The 14,389-nt window shown below is 49.5% G+C and overlaps 1 protein-coding gene across 2 annotated transcripts in view; it reads right to left on the bottom strand.

The window, feature by feature from the left end:
- Positions 1 to 14,389, bottom strand: part of Nlrc5 (NLR family CARD domain containing 5) — a 78,376-nt gene that overhangs the window by 47,236 nt on the left and 16,751 nt on the right. For both annotated transcript variants that reach the window (XM_050143981.1, XM_050143982.1), the window contains exons 2-7: positions 10,057 to 10,169; positions 5,826 to 6,126; positions 5,099 to 5,158; positions 4,434 to 4,502; positions 1,704 to 3,369; positions 18 to 101 (exon numbers count right to left, since the gene is read on the bottom strand). In XM_050143981.1, coding sequence (XP_049999938.1) covers positions 18 to 101; positions 1,704 to 3,369; positions 4,434 to 4,502; positions 5,099 to 5,158; positions 5,826 to 6,114 — 2,168 coding nt within the window. In that variant the 5' untranslated portion in view covers positions 6,115 to 6,126; positions 10,057 to 10,169. The remainder of the gene's footprint in view (positions 1 to 17; positions 102 to 1,703; positions 3,370 to 4,433; positions 4,503 to 5,098; positions 5,159 to 5,825; positions 6,127 to 10,056; positions 10,170 to 14,389) is intronic.

The raw sequence follows: 14,389 nt of genomic DNA, 5'->3' as shown, positions 1-14,389 counted from the left end.
TGCAAGCCTTGGCTCACCCTAGTATCTTCAGGCTCCCCATAGTAGGCAAGCTCCTGCCCAGGGCTTCTGCAAAGGCATCCCCACACTTTCTGCTTTTAAAGCTGCAGGAGAGAAGCAAAACGAGTCAGTGAGGGACAGGGCTTAGAAACTGGTAGTACTCCACCAGCAGTGTCCATGGGGACAGATGGGGCATCACGGTAGCACGGGTTATCATTGTAGCTGCTGGGGTAGCAAGAAGCACAGCTTACAGCAATGGCTTCTTTATCGGCCAAATCGGTTCTCCCCTTCATCCATAGAAATACAGTCACATAGAGTTTAAATCATGACAAGCAAGGATCATGCATGCGTGCAAACTTACTGCTCACGTAGCGGCCAGAGGTCTTTATCACTTTTCCGTTTGTGTGTGTGTTTGTTTGTTTGTTTGTTTGTTTGTTTTTCTACCACTAGTCCTGAAACTCATTCTAGCTTAGGTTGGACTGGCTGACAGCGAGGTCTGGGGCATCCATCTGTCTCTGTCCCTCACCTCTTCTGCTACAGGCATGAGAGGCTATGCTTACTTTTTGCATAGGCGCTGGGGACTTGAACTCAGGTCCTGTTGCTTTTACAGGAAGCCCTCGCAGATACTGAGCTATCTCCCCAGACTCAAGACACTCTCTTAGAACCAGAAGCAACAGCAAAGTGCTAATGATCAAAATGGGCAGAGACCTTAGCCGAGGTACGATTTCACTTCGCAAATCGGTCTAAAAGGGATTTTAAATGATAAAACTAACTCAGTAGGCTGGACTGCCTTGTTACAATGCTAATAATATACTAAAATCTGTGAAGTGTTTTCAGCCTATTGACACTGATAACAAGTTTGTAAATGAAACCTGGTGTTGATGTGAAGGGTGGGGAAGAACAAGAAATGGCGCTCTAGCTGGAAGTAGTTCACCAGCCAGCAGTGACATTTCCAGCTTCCCTTGCAGCCCAGAGTGGCTGTGTGACTAGGTTCTCAGCCATGCAACGTGACTAGAAGGGATGTGTTCCACTTCCACGGTGACCTTTAAACACATTCCTCTAAAGTCACCTTTTCCCTTCCTCCAAGTCAGGGCACAGAGACACCCATGGCTCAGCACTGATCCTACAGCTAGGATGTCTGAGGGATGCTGGAGCAAGGACCAGGGTCCCTGCATGACCACATGGAGCAGAACAAACTACCTGCTTGAACCACCTACTTCTGACTTGTGCATCACTTGTCCATGACTCCAACAGGACTTCCCCCGCTGTATCTGGAGAGGCTCACACTGGGACTACACCTTTGCTCTTTCTAACAGAAACGGAGCCTCGGTTCTGGACCAGATGCCAGGTTGAGAAGCCTGTCTGACTTGAGTACTCACTGCAGTAAGGAGAAACACCCTCGAGGGAGGTAACATATAATTTGTTCAAGGTCAAGCAGCCTTGAGCAATGTAGCCCAGATCCAGCACTCCAGTCCCTGACTGCCAGAGAGACGTGAGAGTCAGGAAGCCACAGGCACCTGGACTCCAGGAGCCGGGTCAAGGTGAGCAGCTGCCCCACCGTGTTACACACTAAATGAAGATGGAGCGTGCTTTTCGGATGGCCAAGACTTGAATCCAGTCTCTCTGGTGGACTGGTTGACCTCCCGCTTTCCCAAAGCACAGTGCCCTCCCCCACCCTCCCCTGCCTCTCTTCTGATTTGACTCACCTGAGATTCTCAACTTGACCACATCCTACCAGAGCCTCTGGGCATTGGGGCTCCAGTGGGCAGCCATCAAAATCCAGGTGAATGGGGGCAACCCTGTGCTCCAAAATGTTGGCCAGTGCAGCCAGGTCTGCACGGGTCAGTGGGAGATTGTGGAAGGAGAGCTGGACGGGGAGGTTTTGGGCAGTGAACTGCGCCAGCTCCAGCTCCTGGGTCTCAGCCACACAGTGATACAATTCTATCATCTTTGGCCCCGTAAGCTTCCGGCTAGCCAGCTTCCTCAGCACCTGAACAACAGCAGCCTGCCTGGAGCTCACCCAGGCTTCCTCTTGTTGAGCCAGGTGGCAAAGGAATGCACGACAGTTGTGGGATGCCAGGCCTGCCAGGAAGGTAGAGAGATGGTCGGAGAGGCCCAGCCTAGCTTTGGTCCGCAGCACCCAATGGGAATTGAGTGTGACATAGTAGGTGAGTGTTTCTTTGTCTACCGTGTCACTGGCCATCAGATACAGAGCGGCAAAGAACTCTTGCAGGCTAAGGTGGGCAAAGGCATAGCCTATTTCTTGGTGCTCAGGGCTGGTACGAATACAGAAGGAGGTCAGGAGGCTGTGGGCCGCTCCAAAAGCCATCAGGGAAGGACTAATGTCTTTTTCCATAGAGAAAATGACCTTCCCAATGTCCAGTCTACTAAGGGCCACCTTCCCAAGGCCCAACAAGGATGTGGCAGGCAGAGTCCCATGGGGGCTAAACGTTTCCACCATCTGCAGGAACAGCTGGGTTACGGTGGGCAGGAGGGCCGTAGACTGCCCTGGAGGGCTTCCGGGAAGCAGGCGGCCGAGGCAGAAGCAGGCGACCCTGCACAGTGCAGGTACTGCACACATTCCCCGGAGGCGCTCATTGGCTCTCATTTCCGCCAGGGCCAGCTCCTGTAACAGCAGGTCACTGAAGAAGTGGCTGGCGTACTTCTCTATCCGCTGCCCATCAAAGCCCCACATGTACACCATGGCGGCCTCTGTGGGCACACAGGCAGGCAGTTTCCCAGGACGAGAGGTGGCCAGCACCCAGCAGCCCGGCAGGAGGGTCCCACGGCAGAGGTCGGAGAAGAGGGCGAGGGCTGAACCTCTGTTGTCAGCGCCCGTGGAACTAGCATGGAGGATCTCGTCCAGCCCATCAAAGATGAGCAGGACTTGGTGGGCATTCTCCTCCAGGTACTGAAAAACAGCATCAGGGTTTGACTCGGGGCTCAGGCACTGATCAAAAAGGAGCTGGGGCAGTGTCAGCGAATGTGTGATCAGGTTGAGCCGGCGGAACTCAAAAAGGAACAGAGCCCGGAAGCGGTCCAGCTGACCGTCAGCCCACCTCCAGCAGAGCCGACGTGCCAGCGTGGTCTTGCCCATCCCAGCCTTTCCCAGCAGGACTGTCACTCGAGGTCCCTTGGGGGCCTTGAAATTGAAGAGATCCTGGAAGCTCACATCAGTGTCGTCTGTGGCCTCGGGGTCTTCTTTAGTGGCTCCCTCCTGAACGTCCAAGGGTGCTGTACCCCGGCTCCACTGTAGAATTGGGGGGATGTAGACTTGTGGGGAGGCACGAGTACGCCTTGCTCCTGGGCATTCACCGCCATGGTACTGCTGGGCAGAGGTCTTCAGGAGCTTCAGATACTTCTCAGCGAGCTCTGCAAGGGGCACAGCAGTGGCATGAAGGCAGGAGTTCTCACGTCGATATGTCCTGGGACCCGTTGATCAGGCTGCTACTGTCTTTGGTCCCAGCTATGGGGACATTGGGGCAATCATTAAGGGCACAATGGATGATCTTAGGTCACACATAGCTCCAGAGGGAATGGGCTGCAGAGCAGCATGGGCTCCGAAGCCTCTCACTCAGGGAGGTGGGGATGGGCCCTTGGGTCACAACTCTCTCTTCTAGGGCAATACAGGTGATGCCGTTTTCAGTAAACTGGGGGAGGTTGCTTGCTTTGCAAAATCTATGGGGACCAGCTCTAAGATGGCAAAGGCACCTGCATCCTTCCTTTGAGAGTGGGCACCAACAAACGACAGGCTTTCTACTAGTCAATTAGACCATGGGAACTGGGCTTCTGCTATGCCAAGTCTTCCTTCCTTCCTTCCTTCCTTCCTTCCTTCCTTCCTTCCTTCCTTCCTTCCTTCCTTCCTTCCTTTCTGGGTCATTGGGAAGATGCAGCCCCCACCTCTGCCCCAGAAAGGACTGCAGTAGTGGTCTGTTTTGCAAAGACATAAATTTTCTGGTTATGCCCATAGCTGGTGAAGTATATATGCATGTGAGGGTTGGGCCAAGGATTATTCTGGACTACTGGCAGAGGATGAAGGAAGTTTCCCCTCTCCTTTGCCCCATGACCACCCCAGATACTCTGTGTCTCCAAGGAGCTCCTATCTGGGGGTTCGCCAAGGTGCCTTTATCACCTCCATCCTCACTCACCCTCCAACATGGCCACTGAAGGCCCAGGCCTGAGGTTACACTGGTTACCACCTGATGTTCCCATAACCTTGAGGACAGTCTGGAAGAGCCTAGGTGACCAATCTGGCCCTTGAGGTACCCTGTCTCCTCCTCTGCTCATTCAGGACCTTCAGTATCACTCCTGGAGTTTTGGAAAACAAGCCCCTGGACCTCAGAAGCTTTTCAGCCAGGAACAAGGCCCAGCACCTGTCTGTGATCAACCTCAGGACAACCCAGTCTTATGCAGGGGTTTCTACTCCCATAACTCACCTAGCTGCTGCTTCCTGCAGTGCTTCCGGCGGGGTGAGGACCCATAGCTCTGAAAAGGGCGCTTGACACCTGGAAAGAGAGGAATGAGGACATAGGGGAGAGAAGGGGAACCCAGGCAGAAGATTTGGGGTGCTCTATTCCACAAGTGGGCCTAGGAAGAGAAGTATGGGACACCTGGGAATTATGAGAAGGCCATTTCCGTGGTTTTACCAGAAGCTTCAGGCTCGGGGCCAGGATAAAGCGAGCAGGCCCACAGCAGGATATTCTAAGCGCCATGTCCACCAGGAAAGGGTCAGGCTCTGTGAATCTTTCAGTTACCTATTTGAGCCTGTAACTGGTCCTTGAGAATACACGTCAACACCATGACATGATACCTGCCTTCCTAGAATTCCACGAGGGAACAGGGACATGAGAACAGGCTCTCTGGGTGACACCTGATGGGGGATCTAGAAGGCTGAGGCTAGCTACACTCAGAGTCTCTCCTGGGGACCCAAATTAGATTCCTGGTAAAAGGCAGTGGGGGCAGGCCTTGAAAGTCACAGAGAGGGAGGAAGTGGGGCTTGGCCCATGTGCCGCAGAAGAAATGATGGTCACTAGCCACCACTAGCTTAAGGTGAAGACTGAGCATAACAGTTGGCACCCTGAGCCCTAACCCCAGATCTCACCGTGGTGAAGCGGAGGTCCAGGATGGCTGTCCTCACCAGCTCCTAACTGCTTAGAGAGTTCTGTAAAACAGAGCAGAACACGTGTCACCGGGAATGCAGGATAGATAGTGTCAAGAGGATATAGGGTGCCCGGATAGCTCTGAGTGGTATCTGTTCTGGGAGCAGCCATAGGTTCCATAGATTAAAAACTGACACCCAGTCATCTCTCAGGGAAGCAGGTGGTGCACTCTGCATGCAACAACATGCAGAAGTGTACATGTATATATATATATATATATATATATATATATATACACGTGTGTATCTCAGTAAGGATGCATGTCTTCACACATATATGTGTGTACTTGCTCACATGCCTGTGTGAGCTGTCTGTTCATGTGTATGCGAGTATATGTCCCCGCCTCCACACTAATAGAGCTCATGGGTGGGGTCTCACTTTCTATCCAAGGACTCCTTGTCCCTCGTTATCTCATGCTCCTCCTTAGTGCATGCTCAAGATGGTACTGAATGGGATAGTCAACCTCCCTGTTTATTAGTAGGTACTGAGGTCTTCTGACTGCGCCGCAGAAGGAAGCCTCTTGGTCACTGCAGGCACCTGGGATGTACGGCTATTCTATGTCCTCTCTGTGTGACCAGATGGGTCAGTGGGGGCAGGGACGGGGAGGCTGAAGCTCTGCAGGTCACAAGGCTGTGCTGGCAGCCTCGCACTTCCCGTGTGGACCCTTACCATCTTTTGGGCCCCAGATGCTCAGCAGTGGTACCTCCAGCTCTAGAGGCACGTCAAGCTCCATGCACAGACTATGGATGAAAGACTCCCAGGTGGCCCGGCTCTGGGTGTGCAGCTTCCTGAGCTGAACATCAATGCTCTCAGGGTCAAGGGCCTTGCTGCCATCCAGGTCCACGGTAGGGAGGTAGAACCTAACCTTGGCACTCAGCCATTCTGAGTTTTTACTCAGCAGACTCACAAGCCTGGTCCACAGGTTCTCAGTGTTCAGTCGGAGACTCTCAGAGTCCATCAGAGGCTGGCCCTGTGGAGATGAGGGGAAACGGGTGAGCTTGGGGGTGGGTGAGTGGGAGGTAGGCAGGCTGGGGTATATGGTCTATGGTGATTTCTGTTAACTGTCAATCTGGAAGATGGGCCTCTGGCTATACATGTGGAGGATTGTCTGCACTACATGAATTGATATGGGAGGCCCCATCTTGATGTGGATGGAACAATTCCCTGGGCAGGGGACCCTGGACTGTCTAGAGGGCAGGGAGGGGACCGAGCACTGGCATTAATCACTCTGCTTGCTGACAGTGGATAAGACCAACAGCATCACATTCCTGCCGCCCTGACCTCCCAGTGTAATGGACTGGACCCTTGGGCATCACATTCCTGCCACCCTGACCTCCCAATGTAATGGACTGGACCCTTGGGCATCACACTCTTGCCGTTTGACCTCCCAGTATAATGGACTCTACCCTTGGGCATCACACTCCTGCCGCCCGGACCTCCCAAGTAATAATGGGCTGTACTCTATCTATCGTCAGTGTATTGTATCACAGCAACAGAAAGTAGCCTGCTGTGTCTGCTCACAATCAGCTTTAGGGACAGGTCTGCTTCTGTACCCTCCCCTGATCTGTAAACACACACACACACACACACACACACACACACACACACACGCTAAGCAGAACAGTTTACCAGTTCTTCAAAATATACCAGGCTCTGAGGATGCTGTTTCCATGGATCATCTGTGCTGCTTCAGTCTGGGTTCATCTCACGACAGAGACGTCTAGCCACCCACTAATACTGTTCTTTCTTAGAACTATAACTCCCAACTGTTCCCTGAATATCCAGAATAGACTTGACCCCCCAGGCTCCCTAATAGTTAGACACAGCCACATGATGGGAGTGGGGTTGGTCAGTGGGATGCAAGAGGAATGTTATCTGCTTTCCTTTGCTTCTTTCTGGTGGCTGGAATGTTAACAGGATACCTAGACCTTGGGCAATCCTGTTGGGTAATGGGGTCAAGGTCAGTGCTGAGGAACGTGTGAGTGAAGTTGCTCAGCTTCCCTGGACTCTGTGCCTTTAGCCCTCTATTATGTGCCTGAGAAGTACATTTTTATGTGGTTCAAAATCCTGTCAAGAAGTTCTGCATAAAGTGGACCCAGGTCTTAGCTACTACAAACCATCTGTGCTCTCTCTCTCTTTCTCTCTCTCTTTCTCTCTCTCTCTCCTCTCTGCTAGTTCTCTCTTTCCAAAAATGGAGTTTTAATTTATATTTATGTGTATGTGTCTGTGTGACCTATATAGGCCAGAAGAGGTCACTGGGTTCCCTGGAATTACAAGCAGTTCCTAGCTACCTGCTGTGGGTGTTGCGATCTAACTCTGGGATTTCTGGAAAAGCAGCAAGAACTCTTAACTGCTGAGCCATCTCTCCAGCCCGCTCTCCACCTCTAGATGGAAGCTTCAAAGAGCCTGCCGGAAAGAGTTCCCATAGATGGCAAGTGTCGTAAGGAGGCTGCTTGTTTGTCCCAGCCGCCCAGAACCAAAATAACCACACAGAAACTATATTATTTAAAATACTGCTCAGCCCACTAGCTCTAACTTCTTATTGGCTAACTCGTACACCTTAATTTAACCCATTTCTAGTAATCCGTGTATCGCCATGTGGCTGTGACTTACCGGCAAGATTCCAACCAGTGTCTGTCTCTGGTGGGGCTACACGGCTTCTCTCTGAATCTGCTCTCCTTCTCCCTGCATTCAGTTTAGTTTCCCCCACCTAGCTCTGTTCTACCCTATCAGGCCAAGTCAGTTTTTTTTTTTTTATTCATTAACCAACCGTATTCACAGCATACAAAGGGGAATCCCACATCATCAAAGGGCAGTCACAAAGCAGAAGCCTAAAATAATGAGCCGTGGTTTCTATGTAGTAAATCCATTTGAGTTGGAAGCCATCATGGATACACAACTTTTTAAATTATAAAACAGTGCATGGCACGATTATTTATAATAATTAAAAGTCAGAAGCAACATGAATCGCAAACAGTTGGAGGATGAGCTAATTAAATGGTGGTCTATATGATGGAATAAACTGTTTGGGGTATATTTCTCCATCAACACTAATGAAGTACATACTGTGTTAGGCATGGTATTCTCTGAGTATATTATCATAGATTAGCTAATCCTCAATTTGCAGAGCTAACACCTCTAACTCTAGAAAGAGTCGGGGAGGCCCACCTGGGAGCTGGCCTTGCTACCCCCACTGAATATCCTGGGTACTCAATGAGGGCTCCTTCCAGGCTCCTGTCCTCCATCAGACATCTAAGACTTGCCCCAGAGCTTACAAGTCATGTGCTCACATACACGATCCTTAGGCAGGGACCATTGTCCCTGGAGGAGATTCAGGCCAAGGAAGAGAGAAGGAAGCACCCAAGGTCACATACCAAGTTTGTGGCAGAGACAGGATCAGAATTAAGGGTTTTTTTTTTGGGGGGGGGGGAGGCTCCCAGGCCAGTAAACTTCCAAAGCCTTAGAGCCTCGGGTAGCATGAGACAAGACCTTTGTGTGATTGATTTTGTCCAAAAGATGTCCCGAGAACAAGGGCATGGCTTCCTTACTGGACTAGGCTGTCCGCTGCTTGGGAAAGAATCACCCAGGGCAGAAGGTGACAGATGAGAAGGAGGTCTGGACAGGTGAAGCTGGGCAGTTCCTTATCCTCACGTCAGCCTGACATGGAGGCTTTGTTTTGCCGTAGGTGTCCCACCTCTTGAGATAAGACACCAAACTCTTTAAGCAACCACCGCTGGCAGACGGTGCACATCTCACCATAAGAGACATTATGACTTCTGTGGAAACAACCTCTGGGACATAGTTTTGGCAAAACAATCCACGGCCCAGAGCCAGGAGATGATTACTGGCGTGGTTTAATACTAATTCTCTGTGGTAGATCTCAGGGACATTTACAGACACCCTGCTTCCTCCTTTCTGGTCCCTTGATGGTATCAATAAGGAACCATCCCTTAGCATTTGGGTGTGGCTGTGAAACTCCGTTTGTCTGGTAAACTGTTAAAAATTACACAGGTCACATTTGTGCAGATGTTTCACGAGCCAGTATGTGACTCACCCTGTCTCTGCTCCGCTGTGCCTTTTCAGATCATGGCTACTCCTTTAACCTGAGTGTGGGCCAGAGGACAATTCTGTGGGCCAGAGCTCCCCTCCATTCACAACAGCCAGAAAGGAAAGGGGGGAAACGAAACGCTGCTTTCGGGCGAGCTATTTGTTACCGCAGCGGGACCGGGCTGATACACTCACAGTGTGACTTTGAGCTAGGGTCTTCTCTGTCTGTTGTGGGGAGTGGAGGCAATCTTGGGTGAACGTGTGTTATTGACATGGACATGGCAAGCACCCCAACCTGAGACCTATGAAATGGCAAACTCCCTCCTGATGGCAGTATGAACAGGGTGAAAAACACGGACCACAGTTTCCTCCTGGATATTAGAGACTGCACCCCCACAGTGACCTCCCATTAAGACTAGCTAACCTCTCCTCCTTGTGCTATGCTTTATAAACATAGCCAAATTTCTAATTGCATAGTAGGTGCCCTCATCAGTGCAAGAAGAGCCCATCAGATCCTGCCTAGCACCCGGTGACCAAGCCCAGAGTCAAAGCCTCTACTCTGAATACATAGAATTCTAAGTCTCTGGCTTCTGATGCTCTAGTCCTCAGGGCGTGGAGCTATAAGTGCTATGTCTGTCAGACCTGCCCAGAGATCTTTGGCACTCTAGAGTCTGGACTGCCCACACCATTAGAACTTGTAGGCCATTCTTGGTTACCATGCATGGCAGCAAAAGGGTACAGCTGACTGGTGGCACAGGGGTGTGGGGGTTGACAGTCGTGGCCATAGGAGGGATGAGGAGGAATGAGCGGGAGGAGAAAGGAAAAGAGAGAAGAGAAAAAAAAAAACACCTACCTGGCTTCTTGGATCATGATAGATGGTCCAGCGTTCCCACGCAGAGGCTCTCTGGAGTGTCTGGGCCTTGTCTTAAGCCCTTCAGTTTGTGTCCTGTTTTCATAGTGCAGGTGCTAAAGGGAGAGAAGACATGATGCTCTCCTCTTCTTCCAGAGCCGTGAGGAACACTGCTGTGTCAAGAACTCTGGTTCCCACCCCTGCCCCTGCCCCTGCCCCTGCCCCTGCCCCTGCCCCTACTCCTGCCTTAGAGATATCTCTGAGGACACGGCCCACAGAAGTCCTCCACCCTCACAAACCAAATGAGTTCTTCCCAACCAAGATCTATATGTCGCTAGAGTTGGCACAACCTTCCTGGTGCCATCCTACTGGACCAGGAATGGAGGATGTACACACATACACACACATACACACATGTACACACACACACACACACACACACACACACACACACACGTCCTCCTAAACTCAGAGCCTGGGTGTCATAACGATTCCACAGCTGGATCCTGCTCTTGATTTGCACAACAGTGGAATAATCCTCACCACAATCACCAGCCTCCTCCCTCTCTCACAAAGTCCCCAGGAGGTCAGCCTTGTACCCTTCTTTCTCATGACTTTAAAGCTTTACTTTCTCATTTTTAATCATCAGAAAGTGCTGGGCATGGTGATGCATGGGCGTGTGTAATCTAGCACTTGCAAAGTGAACGCAGCAGGGTCAGGAGTTCAAGACTATCCTCAGTTACAGAGTGAGTTCAAGATCAGCCCGAGCTGCATAGACCCTGTCTAAAAGAAGAGCAGGCGGTGAAGCCTGAGCATGGTAGTACACCTTACTGTGGTACCAAGTTAATGTTCTCCCGAGTGCACGTGGTGCCGTGGAAACACCAGCGAGCAGGCTCGGAGATGGGGCTACACAGATGCACCGATGCTGTGAGGTGGAGCTTCTAGTGTCCCTATAAGAAGATGCAGGAAGCCACTGTCTCTTTCTCCACCCCCCCCCCATGGAAACACAGCAGGTGGCTGGGAGCCATCGCCAGACAACAGATGTGCTGGCTCTCAGATCTGGGTCTTTCCAGCTTCTGAGAGTGTGAGCAACAGTTGAGATCCAGACGGTGATATTCTGTTACAATCACAGTCTAAGACACACCTGCCCGTACCACAGAAAGCAGAAGGGAAAAAAATCTCTACAGTGAGATCAGGCAGAACACAAAGCCACTTGAAGTCCATCAGGACCCCAGAGTCCTTGATGAGATGACAAGAAGAGTCATTTGGATAAAAAAAAAAAAAAAAGCAAACCGATGTGTGACTATAGGGTGTAAATGTGACAGCAGCAGGCATTTTCAGTTAGATCTGGGTGGTTAAGGGCTCAGGCGGCAGTTCGGTGTACAGCACGTACGCATGTATTTAGCAAACACAAGACCCAGGGTCAATGCATGGGAACACACAAGACAGAAAAACTGAAGGCAATTTTATCAAAAGACCATTTCAGGGATAGGCAGGCAGTTATGTGGGGAAAGCTTTTAAGCACAGTTAAATATCTTCTATAGTGGCCGCCACTGTAAGGAACTTGGGTTAAAAACAGAAAAGAAATTGACCAAAGGAATGGAATAGAGTCCAAATGAGCTTCCTGCTCACTCAAAACTCACTAATCAGTGGGATTTGCCACCACAGCCAAGTAAAGAACAACTATTAAAAATTTATTTTGCTTTTTATTTACATGTAAGTGGTGGTGGTGGTGGTGGTGGTGGTGGTGTGTGTGTGTGTGTGTGTATGTGTGTGTGCACATGCACGTGGGGTGCTCTTGGATGTCGGAAAAGGGTATCAGATCCCCTGGAGCTACACCGAGAATGCGGCCAAGGACAAGCAATGACAGTATTTAGGGGAAAACAAACACATGTGTGTTTTATATTTGTGAATAGAGGGCTATTAAAAGAGCTCCAGGGAAAAGCTCTGTAAATTATTATTACAAGTAAATTACCGCACTCCCAAGTCACATGGCCATAGATCCCAAGGGTTAGTGCTACTCCCTGAAGTGGACAGCTGAGAAATAAACTTACCTGTCCTCCGTTGATGGGTGAGTCTGGTGTTCCTTTTTCTTTTGGAGGATGTCATAAAAGCCTGGTGGCCCCTCCCAGTCCCCAGCTTCACACCTGACTACCTACACATGTGCCTCAGCTGGAGGTCAAGGATATAATTCCTTAGCCAAATGCTCTTCCTCTTAGCCTGTGCTTTGTAGCTCTGTCGCTGTGAGATACACTAGTGTGTGTGTGTGTGTATGAATAAGAAGGCTGTGGTGGTTTGAATGAGAAGAGCTTGAATGTTTGGTTCACAGTTAGTGGAACTGTTTGAAAAGGATTGCAAGGTGCATTGTTGTTGGAGTGTGTGTGACATTGGGGGTGGGTTTTGAGGTTTCAAAAGCCTATGCCAGCCCCAGTCCCCACCCTCCCTGTAGATCAGGACCTAAGCTTTCAACTCCAGTTACAGTGGCATGCTGGCCCACTTCCCATCATGATGACCATGGACTAACCCTCTAGAACTGTAAACAAGCCTCCAATTAAATGCTTTCCTTTGTAAGAGTTGCCTTGGTTACAGTACGTCCTCACAGCAGTAGAGCAGTGACTAAGAGGGGAAGAAAGACTGTAAGAACTGTGTCTCCTAGAAATGACACGGAAGCTACACCCGTGATACCTCGACAATATGACTGCTAAACAAGACCTGAACAAGTTACAGACCAACAGACAGGCTAACATGGAAGTGGGGAATCTCACGGGGACACAGACAAGGACCTGTGGGCAATGAAGAAACACTGAGAGTGGAGTGTGGTGGTTTGAATGAAAATGCCTCCATAGGCTCATGGGGAGTAGCATTATTAGAGGGCAGGGCCTTGTTGGAGGAGGTGTGGCCTTGTTTGAGGAAGTGTGTCACTGGGGGTGGGCTTTAAGGTTTTAAATGCTCAAGCCAGGCCCACTGTCACTCTTTCTTCCTGCTGCCTATGGATCCAGATGTAGAACTCTCAGCTACCTCTCCAGCACCATGTCTGCCTATTAAATGCCATCATGCTTCCGGCCATGATGCTAATGGCCTAAACCTCTGAACTGTAAACCAATCCCAGCTTCTTTATAAGAGCTGTTGTGGTCATTGTGTCTCTTCACAGCAATAAAACCCTAACTATGACAGGGATGAACCCCACAACTAGTTATCCAATACTACATGGTCAACCCTGAAATCATATACTTTTAATATGTACATCTTGACTTTAAAATCATATAATCATCAACTTAAAAAAAAATTAGGAAACCAGCCAGGAGTGGTGACTGACCCCTTTAATCTGAGCACTCATGAGGCAGAAGCAGGTGGCTCTCTATGAGTCCGAGTACAGCCTGGTCTACATAGTGAGTTCCAGGACAAAGGACAAACAACAGACAGAAACAAAAGAATGCATAAAGACGGGAATGATAGTAAGCACAGGAAATGATTGCTGATGCTGTTGCCGGGCGGTGGTGGCGCATGCCTTTAATCCCAGCACTCGGGAGGCAGAAGCAGGCGGATCTCTGTGAGTTCGAGACCAGCCTGGTCTACAAGAGCTAGTTCCAGGACAGGCTCCAAAACCACAGAGAAACCCTGTCTCGAAAAACCAAAAGTAAATAAATAAATAAAATAAAAGTCCACTAAACACTGACATCCTAAAATGGAAATATGTAGGCAGTGGTGAAGATAAGAATTTGGACTGACTAGGAATGACTATTTAAACCAAAAAATAATTCAATAGAGAAAACACTTTATTTTACTTGTAACGTGTGTGTGTGTGTGTGTGTGTGTGTGTGTGTGTGTGTAAGAGAGAGAGACAAAAGACACCACATTTTCTTTGGAAATGAGGTTGGCAAGTGTGCATAAACAGTATGGTGAATATTTGCTGGACTCTATGTGAATACTTTATGGGGTTACCTCTTTTAATTCTCAATATTCCATTCAAAATTGTTTATTTCTCACGAAGGTAATTTATTGAGTCTGTCATGAACTTTGACCAAGAGATGAAGTTCAGATGTCCAATAAGCACGTGAAAAACTGTTCAACATCCTTAACCAGCAGAGAAATACTAATTGAAACTACACAAGGAAAATTAGGAAACAACCTTCCTCAAGACCCAGCAATACCACTTTTGGGTATATACCCAAAGGACGCTCAATCGTGCCACAAGGACATGTGCTCAACTATGTTCACAGCAGCATTATTTGTCATTGCCAGAACCTGGAAACAACCTAAATGCCCCTCAACTGAAGAATGGATAAAGACGATGTGGTACAATTACACAATAGAGTACTACACAGAGAAAAAAAAA

The sequence above is a fragment of the Alexandromys fortis genome, unplaced genomic scaffold, assembly GCF_014885135.2.
Source record: "Alexandromys fortis isolate MF-2015 unplaced genomic scaffold, M_Fortis_MF-2015_v1.1 scaffold_1, whole genome shotgun sequence".
Classification (NCBI taxonomy): domain Eukaryota; kingdom Metazoa; phylum Chordata; class Mammalia; order Rodentia; family Cricetidae; genus Alexandromys; species Alexandromys fortis.
The sequence above is the reverse complement of the archived record's forward strand: the minus strand, read 5'-3'. Positions and strand labels throughout refer to the sequence as shown.